Source organism: Thamnophis elegans, chromosome 9 (genome assembly GCF_009769535.1).
Source record: "Thamnophis elegans isolate rThaEle1 chromosome 9, rThaEle1.pri, whole genome shotgun sequence".
NCBI classification, from domain to species: domain Eukaryota; kingdom Metazoa; phylum Chordata; class Lepidosauria; order Squamata; family Colubridae; genus Thamnophis; species Thamnophis elegans.
The window spans coordinates 21,201,243-21,219,759 of record NC_045549.1 but is presented as its reverse complement, the minus strand read 5'-3'; the positions used below and the strand labels follow the sequence as shown (position 1 = coordinate 21,219,759).

The window sequence follows — 18,517 nt, the reverse complement described above, 5'->3', positions numbered from 1 at the left end:
GGATTTTGAAGTTTAATATTCAATTGAAGCCAGAACGTCTCCATTTAGGATTGATGAACAGTTAGAAAATACTATAGAAGATTGTTTCAATTTTTTTAATTAGACTATACTTTGTCAAAAAGAGAAACAGCTTAATTTTCTTAGTTTTATAAAACCTAGTATTGTTCAGAGTAGTTTCTGGCTTTTAGTTTCCATAATTCCCACCTAGAATCAATGTCGTAGAAAAGAGTATATTGTTGAAACCTAAGGAATAGATAGTATCTCAACGCTGTCATGGAGTTGAGACTTGATCTTAGATAAAATACCCAAAACTTGGTAATTCCTATTATATTGTAATGTCATTGAATTTCAGATTGCAATTTACACATACATTTTACTATATTTATTCTATATTTATTAAAGGTTTAGGTATCATGTGATTGTTATATGAAAAAAAACATGCACTTTCTATTACCCAGTGTTGGCGAATCTTTTCGGCACCGAGTGCTGAAATGGGTGCATGGATGCATGTGCCAAAAACTGAAAGAGCAGACACCCAGCGCATATGCGCGATGGGCAGCTGCTCTTCCAGTTTTCACTGTACACATGCGCACCAGCCACCTGGTCTTCTTGTTTCTGGTGTGCATTTGCATGCAAAGACCAGAAAGCTGGTGCGCCAGAAACTGGAAGACCAGGGTGGCCGGTGCGCATGCACGGACCATAAACCAGAAGACCAGCTGCCCAGCATGTGGATGCGCAACGGGTAGCTGGCCTTCTGCTTTGTTTCACTCCCGTGCACGTGAAGACCAGGTGGCCGGTCCGCTGGAACCTGGAAGACCAATGGGTGACAGCTCGCGTGCCCGGAGAGATGACTCTGCGTGCCACTTCCGACATGTGTGCCATAGGTTCGTCATCATGGCTATAGCCTAAAAGAAGACACGACTTTTAAATTAAACCTCATGGCATCTATTTGCAGTAAATCAATGTTATGATTTATAGTTTGTTGTATATATAAACTGGAATACAAAGAAGAGTTGCAACCTTGCTTCAGGCCGCTCAATTAGTTGTCGGCAAAAGGAAATAGGAAAAAAACCCTTCAAAATAGAAAGGCAACCAGATGAAAGTCTTTTGCTATTTTAGGTTGTCACTCACTACAAAGAAAGAGAACTTACCGCTAGAATGTTAGGAAATGATTCAGTGCATTAATGAGAAGTGAATGGGCCTAGGAATCAGGGAGGGTGACTTATGGAAAGAACTTTTATCAAAAGGAGAAGAGAAAAAAACAGCATAAAAAGATTTTAAAGAAAAATTGGGGGCCCCTACCATTTCTATTTTCAAACTATAGGATTGATTCAGGATAACCCATATCTCAGTATCATATCCAGCATGGAACATAAACTATGCTTGGGTTTGAAAAACAAATCCAGAATGCCATGTTAGTATCATGCCTTTAAAAGGGAACATATTTTGCCTATAAAGAAGCCAGATAGGTTGAATAGATGTGCTTCATGGATCAGCAAACCACATTCTTGGTTTTTTATGTCTGACTGGCTGGCTATCATCTATCTATCTATCTATCTATCTATCTATCTATCTATCTATCTATCTATCTATCTATCTATCTATCATCTATCTATCTATCTATCTATCTATCTATCTATCTATCTATCTATCTAATCTAGCCACCCACCCTGTTTCCCTGAAAATAAGAGTCTCCAGATAATAAGCTGAATCGGGCTTTTGAGCGCATGTGCCAAAATAAGTCCATCCCCCAAAATAAACCCTCACTGAAAATATTGCAACACAGCAACAGCCATAAGGTGATCACACTCACTGCCTCCTGCACCTCAAAAATAATAAGACCTCTCCAAAAATAAGGCCAAGTGCTTATTTTGGGGATCAAAAGAAAATAAGACCGTGGCTTATTTTTGGGAAAACACAGTATCTATTTATCTATCTATCATCTATCTATCATATATCTATCATCTATCTATCTATCTATCTATCTATCTATCTATCTATCTATCTATCTATCTATCTATCTATCTATCATCTATCTATCTTGAAGAAGAGGTCTTCTCCTTTAGTTCAATTTCCTTTTGGGTAGCCAGAGGTACTCCTGGGAATGTCACCTTTACAGGAACTAATCACAATGAAGGGGATTAAAGTGGGAGAGGGAAGTTGACAAGGAAATAGATTCAAAATATTCTAAGTCTTCACCTGGGCATGGCTATTTTGTTGGGTAGATGGTGAATGACCCTGTTGTCCCTCTTGCCTTCCACCAGGAAAACAGCAAAGTATTGTGCCTCTGGTTCCTGTGAGCAAGAGAAAAAACCAAATAAAAAACCTTTTTGAAAAATGACCTATAACTTTCTTGATGTCTGCAGGGTTGTATAGTGCAGAGGTGTCAAACTCAAGGCCCGGAGGCCGGATCCGGCCCGCAGGATGCTGAGATCTGACCCACAGGGCCACCCTGGAAACAACCCATTTTGCTGGCAAAGCTTTCAGGCATCCTTGACACGAGTGACGTATAGCAGGCCAACCTGACCCCACTTCCTGAGGTCAAACACAACGCTGATGCAGCCCTCAATGAAATCGAGTTTGCCCCCCCTGGTGTAGTGCATTGTGCAGTCTTGTAAATAGAATTGAAAGGAACAGATTTCCATGACAAAAAGCTCGTAACGTATCAGATAGCAACTGGTGTCTTGTGATCAAAGGAAATGAGGAGAAGAATCATAATCCTTCATCATGGAGAGGCATAAACCCAGCTTATGTGTGTGACCAGAATTTTAAAATACCTTTAACACCTCCACAGGCTATTTTCCCTCTGACTTCCAAGTTATGGCCGTTGGATTTTCTTTTGTGGAAGGGATTCTTGAGGTTGGAGCTGGGTTTTTCCTTTTTTTATATTTTGCTTTAGTTTAACTAAACTAATTAACAAAAAATGATAAAACCAAAAAAAGACAAACATAAAAAAGACAAATTAAATCTCGATCTGTAGAATAATATAATCAGCCTTTTTATTATAGGTAATAAACCTTTTTATTTATTATATAAACTTATAAAGGGAGTTTAGAAGAGGAAGCAAATACATTCCCTCAATCTGTGATTGTAAATCCCAGTTGCCCATCGTTATAATCTTTTATAAAAGAATAATCTTTTTTGTTATACACTCACAGTACTTCTATATGTCTTCAAATAATGAAAACTTCCAGATTTGGGTTTCATTCACATCTTCCACCCATATTACTCTGTCTGAAAGCAGACAATGAAAGACGGCTCTGACCTATGTAGAATGTGTTGACAGACTTTAGATGTTTCATTATGAAGCTTCGCATTCTGTTGTTAAAAATAAAAGAAATATATTTTAAAAGATTAATTTGCATATTGCTAAGGATCTTCTTCAGCTTAGCATCTGTTGTAAATGAAGAACTTCTGTTAGCCCATGATCTCCCAGATGGGGCTGAGGTACAATTTTCCATTGCTAAATTAAGGTTTGGGTTATGAGAAGATAATAGTCCATCTAAGTGATGTATAGATCAAATATCAAACTGGATGGCACAAGACAGCTTGCTCTCTGAGTTCATTTGATGGTTCTGATCCATTCTGGAAAATGGCAGTGATGTTGATACCATATGGTACTACCGTACGTAGCATGCTTATATGGAAGTGTAATGGGTTCTTATAGACACACACAGTGGATATATCTCAGTGACAGAATAATGTATTGAAAGTAAGAAATGGGACTTCATGTATTGGATTATATTGGTAACGTTAGTTGATTGGTTGAGGGATTAAAACTAGCAAGAGTTCCAAGATCTGATGGTGTTTGCATTTAATTATTAAATCATTTGGATTCAACTGGATTGGGGAGGACTTGGTCTATCAATGCCTCATTCTATTTTGCTAATAGAGTGCGAAAATAGAGATGCTAAATAGTGTCTTCCTTTTATATATGCCTTTTTTAAAAAAAATGTTAGTTATTGATTACATTTATACACCATCCATTCCAGTCTGAAAAATGATTCTTATTTGCCAGACTAGACTCCCTTGCATTTAATTTCCCCTTTCCTTCAGGTTTTCCATTTCTCTTCTCCCTTCCAAAGCAGTGTCCATGGCCATTAGCACCTTGGATTTATGTAGTCTTGGTTTTTTCCCTGTCTAGAACACAGGTGTCAAACTCACAGGGTCATGTTGCTGTCATGTGACGTATAATGACATTTTCCCCTTCGCAGAACTGGGGTGGGTGTGGCCTTTGGGTGATGCATCCGGCCCGTGGGCCGCCAGTTTGGCACCCCTGCTCTAGAAGTATCCTGTTGCACCACTCATGTATAGCCTCTTACCTCTAATGTAAGTAAACTATATAGGGTTAAATAGAAAATATTAGATACAGAAATAACCATGCCTAAGTAGCATCTTCTATTTTATGATGGATTATACAGAAATTTCTACCACTTATTAGTTTGTAGCACCAAATTAAGCACACTTTGTTTAATTTGACTTGAATGGAATTATGGTTGTCTAATAATATTTAGTTTGTTTGCTATTCAATATAATTTTGATCCTTATGTGAATTTTTTAAAGTAATTTTGTCTTCTGTCTTAGTATCAGTTTTCCAAGTCATTATTCTTCTTGGCGCAATGCTTTGAAGCAGTGGTGGGTTGCAGGCGGTATGGGCATATCGGTGCCAGGAGCACCGGGTACCATTCCGGTGTGGTGCTTTGGAGGGCCCGCCCGCCTGCCCGCCATCCTTACCTGTATTTGATCTCTTCGGAACTTCCGCGCACGTGCAGAGTATATGATGCCTGTGCAATGCTCTGGCAAGCAACTGAAGCATTGCGGAGGCATCGCGCAGCATCGCAGGAGGTAAAGATGGATGTGCATGCTGCGTGCACGTGCACTGCACACATTCATGTGATGGCCGCCGGACCCTGTTGCACCGTACCAGTTGCAACAGGATCCAGAACCCACCACTGCTTTTAAGACTACTTTTCTGTATCCAAATATATCACAGTTGGAGGTTAGTGTTATAATGTCCCATTCCCATCAGTAGGTTAGGACCTGATCTTTCCTCTGAACTTACATCAGGTATTTTGTGTAACAGTTATTAGCTTTGCATAGCAGTTAGTATTGCTTTAAAATTATGTTCTCCCTTCCTCAAAACTAAGAAAGTTGATTTGAAAAAATCCAAACTTTTCTTCTAAGCGTTTTTGTACTTGTAAAAATGTGTAAAATATTGCATTTTTGAATATTTTCATTATTTGTTGAGATTTTTCTAAACTTTACATAACTGTTGAAAGTAGTGTTAACAAGCATCATCTATCAACTTAGGGGAGGTATTTGTCCACATTCTCAAGTAGCTAAATAAATAATAATAGATTTGTTTTAGAGTTGTTTACAAGAAAATTATTTTAAAAGTGTCACTTTTTTTCTTTTTAATTGAAATGTGTCCTTTTCTTTGATTAAGCTCCATTTAATATTGTAAGATTTCCATAAGAGATATGACCCAACCTACCCAAACACAGAAACCCATTTCTCCTGAAAATGAACTAGCTGTAAATCTTTAAGAAAACTGAAAATCCAGGTCCTCTGTAATATCAATAAGCTGAAACAAACAGGAAATTCCCAAAGTAACTCTTATTTTTCTTATTAACTATTTTCTTATTTATTTAGCGTATGGCAATTCCTCTTATAGCTCTTAGCAATTACATATACCACTTTATAGTGCTTTTACAGCCCTCCCTAAGTGGTTTTACAGAGCCAGCCTATTGCCCCCAACAATCTGGCTCCTCATTTTACTGACCTCGGAAAGATGGAAGGCTGAGTCAACCTTGAGCCTGGTGGTATTTGAACTGCCAAATGGTGGGTAGCCTGTAGTCAGCAGAAGTGGCCTGCAGTACTGCACTGCGCCACCGAGGCTCAGTAAGCTTATCAAAGCAATTAGATCAAAGGACTCATTTGTCAAATTCTCATCTGCCTAGGAGGCAATGCAAGCTAATGACAAAAATAACTTGGCTTTTATTCATGAAAGTAGCAAATATTAAGGTTTGTTTGTTTGTCTGCTTCATTAAACAAAGAAAGCAACTCTTGTGAGGAAGAGTATTTGTTCCCTTCTTCTCAATGAATGTCATTCCGCCCAACTGAATTGATCTTTGTATATGTATATAGCATTACCAAGTTCAGTCATTCTTCCTAGTATGAAAACAACATTTCTGAAAGAATTATGGCTTGTCTATCACTGGTAAATGTATTAAAATTCATGAGGTATTGGATTTCGCTGAAGCGAATAGAACAAGTGTATAATATCTAAAAGCCTAGAAAAGCTTCTAGATGTGGCCAGGAGTGATTAATTTAATATTTCATATGTGTGCTGTATAAAGAAAATTTGAATGTTCATTTTTGATTACCTTTCTACCTTTTTTTTCCTTTGCAGTGTGTGCTTTATTTGTGGGCCTTGAAAATTCTTTATCCCAAAACACTGTTTTTACTGCGTGGGAATCATGAATGTAGACATTTAACAGAGTATTTCACATTTAAACAAGAATGTAAGTATGATTCAGAATGTCTTCTTTTGATTCTGTTCCTTTTTTGAGAGAGTGTTAAAAATCTCATTCAGGAATAAAACAAGTAAACTAAATACCATTTTTAAAACATGCATTTAGATTTTTCAAAAATTCTCATGGATAGTTGCCATCTAAAAGCATTCATCCCTTGATCTTCAAATGTGATTATACTTCTTGAAATGGTATCAGGATTCTGTGAGTTTACTTTGACTGAATTAATGTTACATCTTCCTCTGGCACCATATGAATTCCTGGTTTTCCATGTTGTCAAAGTTTCAGAAATGTATCCTTTTATGTTATCCAGTGATGGAGTGCAAACAGGGATGGAGTTTCTGAAAGCAAATTGTTCTTATTTCCACCATTATCCAAATTCATCCATAAAGTAGCCTAAAACTGAAATTAAGCTTGCATACATCTGCAGTAAAAAAAATTATTACAGCAGATATATTTCAGTTTCATTGATCTCAAGTAAAAGGTCAGGGGGCTGCAGTCATAAATGTTGAAAGGATGCATTTGACTTTAGCCATAAATTGTAGTTCTCTCCAAAATTGAAGAAAAGAACATTAAAGAGTTGGTTTCCCATTCTAATCCCTACTGTTTTCTACCTCCTTTTTCCTATTTGCTCCTCATTGCTTTCTCATTTGATAGTTCCATCAAAATATGGTGTGGTCAGATTAGGGGAGTTGCGACCTATGAAAATGTGTACAGTGGTATTTAGTTTATGAGCAGAGAATGAAAGGTCTATTAATTTACTTGACTGTGTCATAATTTATTGTTTCTTTACTAAGCATAATTTATAAGTTAGCATTTCAGATTAATTTTATGTTCTAACTTATTTATAGCTATGATTGTATAGATAATTAACGAAACGCAGAGGGGAGATTTTGGAAACTGACCTATCCTTAAATAGGGTGGAAAATGTTTAATGGAATATAGAAAGAAATTTAGTTTTTTTAAAGAAACTTTTGCATTGACTAAAAAAATATTAATAGCTTTTAGTGGGACCTTTTAACACATTTTAAGACTTATTTATAGTGTATGAAATTAATTGCTATTACTACATAATTGTAAATTTAATTTATTGTGCTTTTGCAGAATGACACTCAAAGTAACTCAACAAATTTATTAAAAAGCTGGAAATTTGTGAAAGTTAACTGGCAAGCAGAAAATACACCTTACCTAAATATAAAATGCATAAAATCTATAACTGAGCTACAAATCATGTTCAATCCAAGTCAAAGAGGTTATCCCAATTAAGTCACCAAAATGAACTACAAATGTTTCACATGAACAAAACATATTTCATATGATACCCAAAGAACATCAAGAAAGACATTAAATTCATATTTCAAATTTCATTGAGATGAAATGTTTGCTTACACAGATAGTCCTCAAATTACAATACTTCATTTAGTGACTGTTCAAAGTTACACCTGAAAAAAGTGACTTATGACCATTTTTCACACTTGCATCGTTGCAGTATGCCCATAGGCATGTGATCAAAATTCAGATGCTTGGCAACTGACTGCTATTTTTAAAAATTACGGTGATCATGTGGTCACCTTTTGCAACCGTCTTACGAGCAAAGACAAAATTCGCTTGACAGAAGTGTTACTAACTTAACAACGCTGGCAAGAATGGTCATAAAACAGGGGAAAACTCCCTTAACTACTGTTTCACTTACTAACAGAAATTTTGGGCTCACTTTTGGTTGTAAGTTGAGGCCTACCTGTACACAAAAGCTTTCAATTGTTTTATTTATGTAGACAGACATTTTCATAAGACTGACTCTTTGCTAATACTAATATCACAACATAGGTGTAGATAGCAACAACCAGCATTCTTGGCCAACTTTATATTTCCATTTCTTTATTTTCATTTTTTATTCCTTTTATCATTACAAAAGGTAAAATAAAGTATTCAGAACGTGTGTATGATGCCTGCATGGATGCCTTCGACTGCCTTCCCTTGGCTGCTCTGATGAACCAACAGTTTCTATGTGTGCATGGTGGCCTGTCTCCTGAGATCAATACTTTAGATGACATCAGAAAAGTAAGTTTGGAGAGCAAGTATCCAAAATACTCCTTGTATACATCTGGGATGCCTGTTCTGGATCAGGGTAAAAATGTTTATTGCTAAAGAGGTTCCCAATGACCTATTATATTATGATCTAATTTTGCATATCCAGTTGACATAGATTACTAAAAGGGATGCCATGTAATTTTAGATTCTGCATTAAAAGTTCAGTTTTTTCTCCTAAGTAACTATATTATCACAGCCTGAATGGTAGATTGTGGCAAGGAATCAACACAGTATACTTTATACTATATTTTAACCGGTTTCAAGATTTATTACAAATCATTTTAGGAGTTACAGACAATGGCCTTTTTGTCTTTTAGCAATTACTTACTCTTTTGAAAACTAATTTGAGGATTAAAGTCATGCTGTTCCATCACATCAGTAGTCTAAAAGCTGGGCATAAAATATGTAATTGAAGATGTGTCACTTTAAAGTTTCCCAATTAGGACTTCCAGCTGATGTCGCGGTGATATTGTATGCTAGGAGTAGGTCTCTGTGCTCCCATGGCCAGTTCTCCCCGTTGGAGGGCTCTGAAAGGAGCTAAAGCCATCCTGTAGGGGTGATGAAGAAAAGAGGTGTGCCCACTAGGTTGTGGAGAGCAGCATGTTTTCCCTCTCATCCATGACAAGAAGAGGGAGCCATTATGGCTGCCATGGCAACAAAGATGTGCAGAAGCACTGTAGAAGAACAGTGACTGGATCTGGGTGAGAAGATTCTTTTTTTATTTAGACCCTAAATAAAAAAGAAAAAAATCCAGGAACAGAGACTCTTAGAACTATTTCTTAAAGCAGCGAGCAACACTAGAGAGAAAAACTCTAGACCCAAAAGAAAGGAACTAAAGGGAGAAAAATTAAAGACCCTTTAAAACATTAAAAATGGATTTTTAAACCGGGAAGGAGTTATTTTGGAAAGGCATTATAAAATGCTGGTACTATCTACTTGAATAGCCGACTTTGCTTCCATAAATTCAACTAAAATTGGATTAATCAATTTATTAGACTTGAAACAATGGTGAAACCTAAGATGTGGGCACCATCTACTGGTGAATGGAAAATATACCATACACCTACAAGCCTGGCAAAATTCCTAATAAGAGAAATAAATAACATTCATCTGGACGACTGTGGTGATTCTTACTATTCTATAACTATCTACTTTATGATTAGTGGAGACTCTATTATGAGAATAAGGAAGATTCTTAAGTAAAATAAAGTGACTTTTGATTTATGGAAGCTGCCTGAACTACTTAAATGGAATTGATTAATAATCCTGAGATGTAAAGAACTATGATTGTTGAACTTTCTGAGGAGCAACATTGGATTTGAATATATTGTTTTTGAATGATTGAGTAAGACTTACTAAAATATGACAAGATTTCCTCCATCAGGGGGAAATGAGTGAGATTTCAAAAAAAAAAATGGCATTGATGTTTCAAAGCATTGGGATACTATGACCAAGTATCACAGAGAGATAAAGAAACTATTGCAAGGCATAAATGGAAAAATAGCAAATATCCTACAACTGATAATGAATGAAAATCAAAGAGTCCAGGAAAGAGAGGAGATGGCAGAAAGAATGGAGGAAAAGAGAGAACAGACAAACCAGCAAACAAAGCAAGAAGATGAGAAGGAGAAGATGATAAAAATAATAATGACTGATGAAATAAACCAAGGGAAAAGTACTTTAAGAGATTTAAAAATGGAATTGGATAACCTGGAAGATACTTATGAAAGAGAGATAGAGGTTTGGGTGGACAATCTGGAGACCTGGCAGCTTAGGAGGATAGAGATGGGAGAGATACTCAGACTGAATGGTGAAGACACAGATGCTGATAGAGACAAAGATCCAAACAAGAAGTATGGGAGGCAAGCTAAGAAATTAATAAGAAATATTAATGGGAAAGAAATGATGGATAGAAAGGATTTTTTTCCTTTTTTTCTAATATAATGATGGCCCGATTAAAAACTAGAATAAAAATAGAAATAAGAATACACACTTTTATATAAAGCAATAGTTAGATGGAAAAATTGGAGGTTGAAAGATGGTATTATTAGGTATGTTTAAATAATAAGATGATTGGTACTTGAATGGCGTATTATGACTTTGAACAACCAAATAATGAAAGACTATGTCTTAATATAAACATGTGTATTAACATTAGTAATGGTGGCCTGTTTAAAAGCTAGAATAGATAGAAATAAAAAATAGGGGAAATATTAGCAGATATAATTTTTATATAATAGACTATAAGTATTAATTAAATGAAAAGATTACCGGTTGAAAGATGGTATTCCTATGTACACTTAATAATATCAATGGCATTAAAATGGAACATTGAAATATTGAATAACTACTTTAAAACAAACATGTATATCAATACTATCAATAGGATTATACAAGTTTGATTAATGTAACAACTATTATTATTATTAGTAGTAGTATTAATATTATTATTGCTATTTGTATAAAAATGAATTATACACAGAGGCCACACTGTTCATGTATTGATATTGATGTGTATTTAAAAATAAAAATCCAATAAAACATTTTTAAAAAGTTTCCCAATTATTTGCTTTGGATGTATCAACTTTTATCTCCTCTGTCAGCCCAGATCCAAAAGTAAAGCGCATAAAAGATAAAAGCTGCCCTCAACCTCCGCAGTCTCAAAGGGTTTAAATTGGAGAGGAAACTGAGAATAATTTCATTCAGAAAGGGGATGCCCTTTCTGAGCCAAGGTGGTGCAGTGGTTAAATGCAGCACTGCAGGCTACTGCTAGATCAGCAGGTCAGCGGTTCAAATCTCACCGGCTCAGGGTTGACTCAGCCTTCCATCCTTCCGAGGTGGGTAAAATGAGGACCCAGATTGTTGGGGGCAATATGCTGACTCTCTGTAAACCGCTTAGAGAGGCCTGAAAGGCCTATGAAGCGGTATATAAGTCTACTGCTATTGCTATTGCTATTCTTTATGCAAAATATTTCTTCATTAGTTTGTTTAAGCCAAGCAGATCTGATTTTATTTATAGCAAGTCATCAGTGTTTAAATGTTGTTCTGGTTTAAATAGAATTAAAGAGCTTTATTATTAATATGTACCTAGGGAGTTATTCCGTTGATGGAATTGATTTCCTCTATACATTCCCCTGATCAATGAAAGAATAGAAAGGCTATGTGGAAATCAGTTATGAAATAGAAATGCCACATTCTCCAAGATGAATTTGCAATGCAGTATACAAATTTCTCAATCAATATGGCTGCAAAGTGGAGAGGTCTACTTAATGTTGATTTTTCAGTGTTCTATATTGTCATCCAAACAGCCTTTGACACTATGTGAAACAGTTCACAATTTCATCCTATCCTCTAGATGAGGATTCATTCAGAATGGGAAGTACCGTTTTGGCTATTATGTCTTAATTGGCCTTTAAAAATCACATCAATTGCCTAAAATAAATTGCAGCACTTTACTTTGTTATTGTTGTTGTTGTTCCCATTGTTTAACTCATAACAAAATTTAAATGGTATTAAGGCTGCCTTCTTTGATTTATTATTTTTTAGTATTAAGTGTTTATTTTTCAGGCTGAACAAAACTGTTTCTGGTTTAGAAATATTTTATTGATGTCAGTTGTTTATAAAAATTAATTGTTTCATTTTATGTCAAAGTGATTTAAGTATCAGTCAGAAGTTAGCCTTAAATATGGCCTGGATGGGGCAGAAAGTACATAGGTTACTTTCTTAGGTGATCTTTGTTAGGAGCAGGATAGGGAAATTAGTCCTCCTGGTGTTGCTGGACATCTCATCAGACTTCAGTCCCATCCACCATGAAGTCTTCTCAGCCATCTGCAGGGATTGAGAATAACTTCTGTCTGAATGGCCAGTGGCAGTCATGGGGAGAGAAGTTGTATCTTTGGGCATAATGTTAGCCCTTTTCATCCTGCTGTTAAAAAGCTGTATGTAGTTGTTGGGGTGGATCATCCAGGTGAAAATCTGAGGTAGTACAGACCTATATTCTCAAACTACCTTTTCTGAATTGCATCTGCCTTGTCTAGTGAGATTTGGAAGGAAAGGCTTAATGAGAGTCCCACTATTAAGGGAATGTCAGAGAGAAATCTCACTGTTGGGCTCCTTGGAATGGAGCAACTTGGTCCAGATGTTTATTCTGTCCTTCCCTATTAGTATTTGGAAGAGCTGGAAAGAGATGGGTCTTTAGGAGAGCATTTGCAGTTGGATGATGAATTATCTGCTGCAAATGAGGATGAATTAGATTACTGGTATGTTACAATAATTACTGTTTTATGGATTATTGGTTTCAATTCTACTGGTTGGTATAACTGCTCAGACCCTTAACAGGGCAGCATAAAAACTGAAGTAAAAGTAGTGGTTAAAATGCATGAATCCATTTGAGTTTTGAAAAATTCTAGTTATGTTCAACTGTTCAATACAGTGTCCTGGAAATAGAAATTCAAAGGATTTTAATTCATGGACCAATTTACATTGTATGTTATAAGTTGTTCCCCGAGGGTTTTTCCAACTATGTTATTTGTAACAGGATGAAGCAGCATACAACTAGGCGACTATGGTGTTGTGTGTAGGTGCTGCTGTCTACTTACTGACAGGCTGATATGTCGACAGTTGCACGGAGTACTATAATTAATATGTTTCTTTGTTTTTTAAAAAATTATGGTATGACCATGACAGTTGTCATTATGTTTTTGTAGTAAGGGTCCCTATCCTTTTGTCAAGAAAGCATTCTCTCAATCCAGTGTGAACATCGTCAACATTTCTTTTTGTAATTTGTTGCTTTCCTTCAAAAATTTTTATATAGAGAATATTGTAATGTTGTGAGGTCCATATTTGTAGTATATAAACACTGTAGTATATAAGCCCCCAAAGATTTGTGTCAACTTCATTAACTATGACATCTTAGTGAGGTACTCTCTATATATAATGTCTTAAAATTTTCAGCATTGTGGATCACTACAACATTGTGTAGCTATATTATTACAACCACTTTCTTGTGGCTTTAAGACTCAGTTGTAGTTAAGATAGAAAGGTATAAATACAAGATGTCAGCACAAATGATAAGATAATTCTAGTCAAAAGTTGCTTTGGTTCTTCTGATCCAGACATTCCCTTAGCCTTTCTCTTTATGTTCTCTTTCTCTCAGTTAGATCGATTCAAGGAACCACCTGCATATGGACCTATGTGTGACATCCTCTGGTCAGATCCACTAGAGGACTTTGGAAATGAGAAGACTCAGGAACATTTCACTCACAACACAGTCAGAGGGTGTTCATACTTCTACAGGTGAGAATACTTACTTTTTAAATATATGAGTTGCTGTTTTGTAAGCCATTGTTATTCCTTGAGCATGTACATATATCTTGGCTTCTCCATAAAAAAAAGTATAATTTCTGGCTAAAAATTCACTTTGAGGGGGCTGTGAAGAAGATGCATGTCAAATGAGATTTTATTTCATCTTAAAATATTGACTCACATTTGAAAATTTCCACAAAAAGACTTATGAAACAACAAATTGTATTATAGCAGAATTTAATGTGAATCTTGCAAAAGCACAAAGCAAAAAGGGGAAAATGAAAGATGCTAAAAATACAATAAGAGGAACAAATGAACAAAGAAAAGGAGACAGACTGATATTTCTCTATGATATAACTTTCATTGTGGGTTAGTTTGAATTTAGACTTCCTCAGTTTTACTCTAATACTGCTGAAAACCAATAGAGTTGTAGGGTAGATCCCAATTACAGGTAGTCCTTTGACTTGGTCTCAATCACAACTGAGCCCAAAATTTCCATTGCTAAGCAAGACAGTTGCTAAGTGAGTTGCATTCTATTTTACAATCTTTTTGTCCCAGTTATTAAGTGAACCATGCAGTTTTTAAGCAAATCAGGCTTCCTCCATTGACTATGCATGTCAGAAGCCAGCTGGGAAGGTTACATGCTCAAAAGATTCTGTATAATAGGCCAGTCATAAACCATAGATCCTAGACTAAACATAATCCCACTGGAGCGAATATAGAAAGAAAGGCAAATGGACATTAAGAAACAAGGGAATGTCCATATGATACTGGAATTTGTCTTTTATCTCAGAATGTAAACTATTGAGAAAGACAGAAGACAAATACAATTACCACCTCTGCTCATGCTGTGATGGGATTAAAGCTGAAAGAGCATGCAGCTGTTGATAAGGCAACCATGAACTGAAATAAAATTGTTATTGTCTTTCAACGTTGACATTCTGGTTTATCAGCAAGGTCAAATAAAATGGAGTGGGTCAATTCACATCAGAGAACCGTCAGATCTTATGCTGAAAGAAGAAAGTCATAAAAAATATGGAGTGTACATCGAGAAAGGGAGAAAGAGAGAGAAAGAGACAGATATGATAGAATGTTCTCATTTGAATCTGAATAGTCCACAGGGATCAAATCTGTGCTGCAACAATAGATTAAATAGGCCTAATAAGGATTGTAACAGCTTGTAATCAGATCTCCGAAAAAGACGACTCACTAATATTAGAATATAGGGTTTGCCAAAGTTGACAACTAAATTAGCATTCTAAACAATGGAAAAATTTGGCCTTGGTGTATGAAAATTTGGGAACCTCAAGACGAGAGGAAACACCTTCAACACCATGGTCGTTCCACCAATGCTCTATGAATATGAAGGCTAAAAATCTCACTCGAACATTGAAATCAGAAATGAGGAAATTCTACAACAAACTAACTTCAAGTAACTTATAACATTAAAATGAAAATGGCACTTTTTACTGTCATATACTAAAATAGAGAAAGAAAAACAAAAGGAAAACATGTTTTCTTTGTGATTTTTAAAAGTCAACTCAAAAAATAGTGAAAAATAGGGTTAGAATTTTTTATTCTAACAAGATTTTTTTTCTAATAGATCAGAATTTAGATTTCGGCTTTAAAGGTAACAATGCAGAATTTGTCCACTGCCAGAGATGTAAGTTTAGTACAGATCAGCGAGCAATAGTTAAGTATTAAAAAATGGTTCATACACCATGGAAAGTCCATTAAAAGGGGTACAGTGTATCTGTTCTTAATTTCTATGGAGAAGAGGCAGAATAATGAAACATGGCTTCAGGATTCCACTCTATTCAAGTCATAAAGAAATAATTGGTTATTATAAGAGACTCCTGAATTTTTCTTTCAAGAAAAGAAGTAGAGCATCACAGCAGAAGAGTGAGAAACTTTCTAAATTTAGGTATTGTTGTACGGTTCAGGAAGGTTGCTGGTTTCCACATAGAGGCTGAGTTGTTAAGAGAAGATTTTTAGGTTAAGGAGTGGAACTAGTTTGTCATTCTACATCCAGTATACACGAGTTTATTATTTTGGCAACCTGCTTTTAGGTTAGTCTAGGAAGGCTCCCCAAGATAATCCTAATGACTGGATTCCTTTCCCATCGTTACTACCTCCTGTGCAATGGAGTTATTACCTAATTCATGAGGAATTGAAGCAATAATGGATAAAAACACATAAGTAGGCAGAACATTGGGACATGGTGGCTCAGTGATTAAGACTCTGAGCTTGTTGATCAGAAGGTGGGCAGTTCAAATCCCTAGCGCCGCATAACGAAATGAACTCCCGTTACTTGTCCCAGCTTCTGCCAACCTAGCAGTTTGAAAGCACCTAAAAATGCAAGTAGAAAAATAGGGACCTCTTTGGCAGGAAGATAACAGTACTCCGTGCCCCTTTGCTGTTTAATCATGTCAGTCACATGACCATGGAGATGTCTTCGGACAGCGCTGGCTCTTCGGCTTAGAAACGGAAATGAGCACTACCTCCTAGAGCTGGAAACAACTAGCATGCAAGTGCAAGGAACCTTTACCTTTAGGTAGAACATAAGTGGAGAAAGAAATTACATGGGGTCAACTAATATCACACCCTCACTTGTGTAATCTCCTTCAAGATGGAGAGAGGGCTTCAGAACCAACATATTCCAGATAAATACAATGATAAAATGAAAGTTAATATGAAATAAGAAACAAATTGATAAGAATTGTTATATAAAGAACATCACATAAGCGAAAGAAAAATCAGCCTAGTCCTTACATTCTCAGAAGCAGTCCAGGTCCAACCCCACTTGAATCCCGTTAACTCTTATCTAGCACCAATTTAGTGCTGACTATTAATTGACTAGATCCTCATGCATAGGCATGAGGAATAATAGCAATAGCACTTAGACTTATATACCACTTTACAGTGCTTTGCAGTCCTCTCTAAGCGGTTTACAGACTCAGTATATTGCCCCAATAATCTGTGTCATCATTTTACTAACCTCGGAAGGATGGAAGGCTGAGTCAACCTTGAGCCTGGTGAGATTTGAGCTGCCGAATTACAGTCAGCTGGTAGTTAGCAGAAGTAGCCTGCAGTACTGCACTCTAACTACTGCACCACCGCAGCTCATTCAACTGGAACTTAATGCATGGTCCTGATTCTTTGTCAAACACCTGACAAAAAGATATATCCACACATGGACATACCAGTTTTATTTCCCCCAAATCACGGTGATTATATAATCTGGAGTAGGTCTATTCAGTGAGAAGAAACAAAACTAGTCTGCATTATCTCCTTGAAAATATACAACTTAAAATAGATAAGCAAAATAAGATTAGCAGCAATCTATATGGCTATGCTGAGAAAATAAATAATTGCTTTAATGTATTATACTTGTTACATAGACTTCCTGAGGAAACTATCCTGAAATTTATGACATCATTAAAGACAAAGCAAACAAAAATATTCTAAACAGAAAAAGAAGGCAAACTATCTATTTACTGAAACACTGGAAGCAGCTGAAGAAAGGCAGAAAAAAATAAAACAGAGGAAGGTTTGCCAGAAGGTTCTAGAGATGAAGTAGAAAACACAATTTGTTATTTCCAAATAATGAAAATAACTGATGATGACAGTATAATGGGCAGGGAAAGAGGTTTTTTTTAAAAAAAAAATTACAGAAACCATTTGTGCAGAAATAGGTACAGGAAAATGCAAAGAAGACAAAAGATCTACTGAAACAGAAAATACGTGTCTCATATTCAGGCTGAACTTGGAGTCAAGCAGTTTCTAATTTAATAAAAGCAATTATAAGAACAACAAAAACAACAATATGGAAACTGTTGGCGCAGTGGTTAGAATGCAGTATTGCAGACTACTTTTGCTGACTGCTGGAGTTTGGCAGTTCAAGTCTGGCCAGCTCAAGGTTGACTCAGCCTTCCATCCTTCCCAGGTCTGTAAAATGAGAAAATGAGAATCCAGATTGTTGGGGGCAATATGTGGACACTGTAAACCGCTTACAGAGGACTGTAAAGCACTGTGAAGCGGTATATAAATCTAAGTGCTATTGCTGTTGTGCTAAAAAAAATCCAAAATTGATGATATACATAAATTTTTGACCATTGAACAAGAGCTAAATGAGCCGAAACGACAGTACAGGCATTGGTGTTAAAATGCTCTGTGCAATTTTCAAGCAGGGATAGAAAAAAGAAAAGCACTGCCAAGGGACTGTAAAAGATCAATTTATAGTCCAATGTCCTCCCTCCCAAAAAAAGGATGCTGAATAATGTTCAAATTGCTGAATATATTTATCCCACATGCTAGTAAGATTATGCCGAAGAATTTCCAATCCATATTTCAACAGTATAGAGAAAAATAATTGATTGATACATAATATGCATTCAAAACAAGCAGTATGCCTAAGATCACATTGCTAGCATCTGATGATTAGTGCAAGAGGCAAGTCCCAGAATAATATCTGATTTTGCTTCATTGATTTTACAAAAGCTTTCAACTATGTAGAACATAACAAAAGTATAGGCAGCTCTTTAAAACCATATACCAATCCACAAAGAATTTGTCTCATGATCAGAAAG

General features: G+C 36.0%; 1 protein-coding gene across 1 annotated transcript in view; it reads left to right on the top strand.

Annotated features, from left to right (window-relative positions):
• Nucleotides 1-18,517, top strand: part of PPP3CA (protein phosphatase 3 catalytic subunit alpha) — a 218,817-nt gene that overhangs the window by 141,440 nt on the left and 58,860 nt on the right. Inside the window, exons 4-6 of the mRNA XM_032223878.1 lie at nt 6,413-6,524; nt 8,449-8,594; nt 13,780-13,919. Of these exons, the coding sequence (XP_032079769.1) occupies nt 6,413-6,524; nt 8,449-8,594; nt 13,780-13,919 (398 nt within the window). The remainder of the gene's footprint in view (nt 1-6,412; nt 6,525-8,448; nt 8,595-13,779; nt 13,920-18,517) is intronic.